At 34.3% G+C, this 7,118-nt stretch overlaps 1 protein-coding gene across 1 annotated transcript; it reads right to left on the bottom strand.

The window, feature by feature from the left end:
- Positions 1-4,251: 4,251 nt before the first annotated feature.
- On the bottom strand, positions 4,252-6,637 carry LOC107458060 (root phototropism protein 2). Its single transcript, XM_016076260.3, has 4 exons — positions 6,437-6,637; positions 6,267-6,336; positions 5,017-6,066; positions 4,252-4,871 (listed from the first exon to the last, which is right to left on the bottom strand). Exons 1-4 carry the CDS (start codon positions 6,493-6,495, stop codon positions 4,365-4,367), a joined length of 1,686 nt encoding a protein of 561 aa, XP_015931746.1. The 5' UTR covers positions 6,496-6,637; the 3' UTR covers positions 4,252-4,364.
- Between the last annotated feature and the right edge of the window lie 481 nt (positions 6,638-7,118).

The raw sequence follows: 7,118 nt of genomic DNA, 5'->3' as shown, positions 1-7,118 counted from the left end.
GTAATGTAGTAGCAGAGGCCACAGATTGCAGTGTAGAATGACCAATTATTTCCGAATTGAATCCGCAGAGCATACTTGAGTCAATCTACCCGCATGGAACCCTAAATTGTATACTTTTATAATATATATAATAGATTATAAGCAAAAGTATGATTGGTATGAATGCAAGGTGTCCATTTCAATGACATGGTATGGTATTTGTGCTTACAGAGACAAATGGAGACGGAAGCTAAGTAGCAAACAATGGAGTAAGACATTTCAAAGAAACCCACTTCACAGTTTCATTTCACATTCAAATGCTTCATGCAACCATGGTCCCCTTCTATTAATTATTCTTCCGCTTAATTAGTGATATTTTTATTTCTTTCTCTTTTTGTCATCATGGCTAAATATGGTGTCAAATATATTATTTTTTTACTTTTCTTAATTATGATATGTATAAAGTTTGAGTCTTTAAGTAGTTTTGAAAGAATCATGCCGGAGTCCCAGTTTTTGAGTAGTATTATATTAATAATAAAACCTCTTTTTCTCTCTATGGTGAATATGTAAAATGGTTTTTCCATTCTTCATCAACTCCTTATTTGATCTCTATTTCTTCTTTTTTCTTTTTATATTAACAGGCCTTGTTAGGTTTAGTAAAAAAAAAATTTCCTTCATGTAAACAAGTTTTACATTTGTATTTATTTACCTATTGTTAGGTTAGTAAAAGTTTCACACTTACCATGTAAATGGTCATCTTAAAAAATAAATGTGATTAGATAATTGTATAAATTATTTATAATAATTAGTGCATTAAAATTAATAAAAAATGTTCTTATGGGAGAACAAAGAAGATTAGTGCCGTTTTTTTTCTTTCTGAACAGAAGACATTAATGATGTCTTGTTTGTTCAGTGTTTCTTTAGATCCAAAATAACTTCATCAAGGCCCAGCTAAATGGACTCCTGCAGCTTGCATTTAGAATCCTATCCAATCCCACCAAAAATTCATCCAAATTGGCAAAAATAATGGTGATAAAATCTCCTAATAATGAACTCGTTTTTTGTCTATCAGATTGAGAGATATTATGAACAACCAAAAAAAGTATTAGATTTTTCTAAAATAAAACAGTTGTTTTTTTTTTTAAAGAATTTGAGTATGATAATGGTTAATATTTTAGAATTATCTACGAGTTTAGTATTGTCCATTAAGTATTTTTTTAAGTATCTAAAATTTAATCAATCATGATATGAAGAAAATAGTTTATAGTAAAAAAAAAAAGTACAAAATATTGTAGTTTATCAACTTTCTTTTTATAATTTTATATAAAAAACTTGCATAATGAATGTTCTTTGGATTTATATTTAGTCAAATTAAAATATTTTTATATGGTCTAAAATAATTTGGACAAATATGGTATAATTATTTTACTAAATATTTGACGAAAAAAAGATTCAAGAATAATGATATATGTTCATGTGTTTTCATAAAGAAATTTATATATAGATTCATTATAATTAGTGTGTATGTTGATAATTTAAATATAATTAGAATTCTTAAATAGATTTCAACAATTATAAAAACTCTAGAAAAAGAGTTTGAGGTTAAAGATTTCGTAAAGGCTAAATTTTGTCTCGGCCTGCAGATCAAATATACAAATAAAGGGATTTTTACTCATCAAACAACTTGCACAGAAAAGATCTTGAAGATATTCTATATGGATAAGTCACATCCATTAGTACTCCAATGATTGTAAGATCTTTGGATGTGAAAAATGATTATTTCCGTCCTAAAGAAGAAAACAAAAAAGTTCTTGGTCCTGAAATACCATATCCCAATACTATTGGAACACTAATGCATCTAACTAATAATACACGACTTGATATATCATTTGCTATAAATTTATTAGTAAGGTATAGTTCCTCTCCAACCAAAAGATATTGGAATGAAATTAAACAAAATTTTCAATATCCTCATAGAACAATTGATATGGGACTATTTTATCCATATAGATCTAAGTCACACTTAGTTGGCTATGCACATGCAGAATATTTATCTAATCCATACAAAGACATATCTCAAACCGGATATCTATTCACATATATATGGTGATACAGCTATATCATGAAAGTTTACAAAACAAACTATAGCAGCAATATCCTCTAATCATACTGAAATACTTACGATACATGAAGCAAGTCGTGCATGCTTATAGCTTAGAGGTTTGACTCAATACATATGAATCATTGTGTATGTAGACTATCTAATCAGAAAATAGCTCTAACTATTTTGTATGAAAATAATGCAACATGCATAGCTCTAACTACTTTGTTCAAGTGATAATTTGGCGGAGTTATTCACAAAGTCACTTCTAACATCTTTCTTTGAAAAATTGGTACACCAAATTGGAATGCGTGGATTTTGATATCTTAAGTGATGTTACTAAGAGAGGGAGAAAATGTATTCTTTTTTATTGATCAGGTTTTTGTTTCTATTAAATTTTTTTTACAAGATTTTTAACAAAACAGTAGGGCTGCACGTGAATCGGATAATATCCGCGGATAAATTATCCGCATCCGATCCAAATTTTGTGGATATTATCCGATCCGCATTATGGTAGGATTGGATTGCAGATTTGACAGTGATATCCACAGATCCGTATATCTCATATAAATAGTATAGTTTAAGAAAGTAAACATTGATGTGATATGAATTTTAGTGTGTTGAGTTTGTAAATTTTTATGATATATTATTTTTAATTTTTTATGTTGTATTTTAACTTAGAATAATTAAACTTAGATTTTGTATTTTTTTTTGTTATTTAAGAGAACTTTTATTAATAATATTTTAGGAATAAATAGACTTAAATAAGTAAAAAAATGAATTGTTTGGATATTTTTTGTAAAAATAACCAAACAAAGCCTTGAAACAATTTTTTTGTTTAATTATACGGATATACCCGATATTCGATCTGATCCGATCTGCAAGTGGATCGAATTCGACCTAAAAATATACGAATATCTTATTTGATCCGATCCGATGAGTGCAATGAAAATCGAATAGAATTATAGGTTATATCAAATCGAATCTGACTTAAAAAGTGCAAAATAGTTCTCAACATAAAAAGATATTATATTCTATTTATTTTATTAATTTTTTTTATTTTTCTTTGATAAATTTTAACTAGGCCTATCCATAATAGATAAGAGATCCAAAAGAGAGGGTTGTGGAATATATGCATGTGCTCACCAAACTCACTTTAGTCAATATTGACCACTCACGGTTGTCTATAAATAGACTGTAATACAACCTTTCATAGACATTACATATTACATATAATCAAATGAAGCGCGTTTTTTTTTTTTTACTAAAGATAGAAAAATTTAAAACTGCAACCTTCTTTTAAATGAATATAAAAAAATTATGTCATTTGAGTTATAATTTATTGGCTAAATAAAATGCATATAATTGTATTTTCTTAGCAAAATTTAATGAGTATATTATTATTAAAAACGTATTATAAAATCTCAATTATAATGATATATATATATAGAAAGTATTAATTTTTTTTTATTCTCTCTATTTCATTTCTATATCTACTTCTCCTCTCAATCTATTTATTTTACAGCTACAAACTTATTGAATCTTATGAGAATGGACTAACTCACCAATATTCAAACTAACACATGCTACTTTACTTGCTTCACCGGTTATCTCACGAACACTGGCCTTTTATAGGCATGATTCATCAATATAAAATAATAAAATAAGGCAACAACAGTCTTCATAATCTCATACAGTAGAGGACAAAATATTATTGGTGGCTACCAATAAATTGAGCTCGACCTTCTTGCGCATGATATAGATGTGTGACCACCGTATGCTTGCTATTTTCTGGGCTATGCACATGCTTGCTTTAATTATTTATTTGACCATCCTTTTATTCTCAAATGTGCTTTGCTAATATTTTCTGATATTGAAACTTGAAACTGGTACATATTTTGGAACAAGTTTAGGATTATTACATAATCCAAATACTTTGACCATTTTGTCAGATTTTGCTAATGTGAAGTAATTTGTAGGTTGAATACTTAGTTGCCTAACATAAAACACATGAAGCCACTGGCATTTTTCTTATCCGACCAGAAAAGTTGTTGACTTTCATGGAAGATTTTTTCAATTACAGGGGATTTGCTTAGTATACCTTAATAATAAAGAGGGCATTAAGTACAGAGTACAATCACATAGTACTACTAAGCACAGATCAAAGAAAATTTCCATCCACAAAAACAAATCAAATTCTATATGTAAATTATTTTACAAACAGATATTACAATCAAATTAACCTAAAATACACATATCGCACAAAATTACAAGAAAAAAAAGTTTACGAAACAGAGAACCTTCGTCTTCTGGGCTTGGATAAGTCAACAGACATATCTTCAATGTGTGAGGTGTCCTTAGAGCCCTGCTTAAACGGATTCAACTTGCCCAGTTTCTTCGACACAGCTGAGAAGAACGTGGGCTTCTTGGTGGGCCCAGGCCCAGAAGATGTCGTTCCCGGCCCATTCTTCTGCATATCTGAAATGTACATCTTCATCTTCATCAGCTCCGATCGCAACTCCTCGTTCTCCCTCACAAGTGACACGTCAGTATGCAGCTGCTGGTTCCTCGTCGTCGCTGCCGTTACTGAAGCAGTTTTCGGGGATGATTTCCGATCCTCCTCTGCGCCACTTCTTATCTTCAATTGGTCGTAGTAGAGCGCGTGGAGAACAATCTGTACCGGCAAACGCTTGTTCTGCGACGCGTGCACGCGTGCTTCGTATGACAGCTTCAGTGGATCCATCACGCTACACACTTTCTCCCTTTCAATCTCATCCAGGTTCGGATGCACCTGTAACACCAACAACGCGCGTGGAGTTAAACGGTTATTCAGTTAGTTAAACTGATACTATAGTTTGTTATTTAATTACACTGTTATTTAGAGTAGTTAATTAAGTTCTAACGGTGCTGTTTAGGATCTGAAGCTTATTATGTACCTTGAGGTAGATATCCACGGCGCGGTAAATGTCATCATCGACTTTTCGCGCGTTTTTGGGGATGAGAACCGCGATGCCGTTGAACTTGGAGATGGTGAGATCGGCGTACGCGGCGATTTCGGCGAGGTAGACGTCGATGGTTTTGGCTACGCGGTGCATCGCGGCAGAGAAGTCTTCTCGGAATGTACCGGCACTGAACACCGACTCGCTCTTCTCCTTCTCCACGAATCCAGATATTATCCTTCGAACGCTGTCCAGATCGAGAAGCCTCTCGCCGTCATAGGTGAACGAGAGCACGAGGAGGTCGTCGACGGTCACGTGCTCTAGGATCTCCGAGATCCGCTTCTCGAGCTCGCGCTTGCAGGAGCTTGAGGCGCAGAGGTAGATTGCGCAACGGAGGAGGCAGCAGAGGAAGTTGATTGGAAAAGCTGCTTTCTCGGAAGGGAAGAGAGAGACAATGGATTGGAGAATCTCGCGCTGCTCGGTCCTCGAATTGGAACTAGAATCGGAATCTGAAGAATCGCCAGGATCAGACAACTGGACTCCGGTCTTGGCGCCACGCTGCTTCATGGCGGCGATGACTTCTCCAAATGAATCCACGTCGAGTCCCGCAAGCTCCTCCGTCCACCAGTTTGGTGGCGACCGGCATGGAAAACTTGCCTCGCTGCAGGCCTTGGAGCTTACAGCGTCGATGCAGCGGCTCCGGAGTTTGATTTCGTCAGCAAAGGGGAGGAGCTGCCGGCAGGATTTGAGTACGGCAACGGCGGCGGAGAGATTAGATAGTCCAACCTGAGTAAGGAAGTCCTCTGTCCTGCCGGCGAGGTTGCCATCGCAGTAGTCATCAGTCATCTGAAGAAACTCGGCGGCGCAGCGGAGGGCGGCGACGTTATAAACGGTTATCTCAAAGTTGACGCCGTAGCAGAACTTCGCCGCCTTCTCGAAAATCTCGGAACCTCCGGGAATATCTGAGAGATCAATTTTGGTAAGGTCACTTTCCTGTGCTTCAATTATCAGCTTTCTGAGGTAGTTGCTCTTCGCCACCAGCATGAACTGTAATACGTTATTACAATTTCAATTAATCAAAACCATAATTCAATTCATTTTCACATGAACAACATCATCATATAACACACAATTATTATAACAACAATATTTGTATGTCATGCATGGCCTTGTGCTTAGAAAACTCCAAAACCATGGTTGTTAGCAACTCAAACTCTGGTTCTTCATTTGAATCCAAATTTTGGTACCTTATGAAGAGAATAACTGGCTTCTCCAACTTCAACTATAACATCACTGGGGATTTCTTGAGAAAATATCCTGCAATAATTAAAATGAATTTGTGGTAACATTAGATTATGATATTATTAATTAATTGTGGAACAATTTGAAAATGGAGATGTAGAGGAGTGCGTTATACCATTGCCCAGTTCTCTCCATGGCAAGGGATTGTCTTCTATTGGGGTTTGAGGCCGCCATGAAGATGGTGTATATATAGCCTGGTCTTCTGGTTAGAGAGAGAGAGAGAGCGAGAGAGAGAGAGAAACAGTAGTGGGTTAGAGGGTGGGGGTCTGGCTATTAATATAAAGGAGATTGTGGATGATCCTGTAGCTTTACTTCATTATTATGATTTTATCCTCATGCCATGAGCTTGTCACTATGGTCATTGTCTATGATGTTTTCTTCTCATAAAAGAGGAGTTGTGTTATCTAACTTGTTTTAACTTTTTCTGTTAAGTGATTATTCCTTATTTCCTTAATGTGTTCTATGCCAGTTCTTTTTCCTGCCCTACATATTGCTTTAGCAGCTTGCGGACAAGTGGGAATGAACTTGTTCAAGTTCAATTTTGACATTTTTCCCATTGACTGCATTTGCCACACGGGTAATCCCTTAATTTTGTTCCCTTTTTCTTTTAAACTTTTGCTCTTAAATAATTTACTGTTTACTGAACTGTTTAAAAGCTTTGTGGGTTCGAAAAATCTAAGTTCTCATGATTTGCCTAATGAAAAACAAAGCCACTATATCATGTCTACACCAAAATTAACTATTATTAAAATAAAATATACATTAAAATATATATTAAAAATAAATTAAATTATGAT

This window comes from Arachis duranensis, chromosome 7 (assembly GCF_000817695.3).
Source record: "Arachis duranensis cultivar V14167 chromosome 7, aradu.V14167.gnm2.J7QH, whole genome shotgun sequence".
Classification (NCBI taxonomy): Eukaryota; Viridiplantae; Streptophyta; class Magnoliopsida; order Fabales; family Fabaceae; genus Arachis; species Arachis duranensis.
The sequence above is the reverse complement of the archived record's forward strand: the minus strand, read 5'-3'. Positions and strand labels throughout refer to the sequence as shown.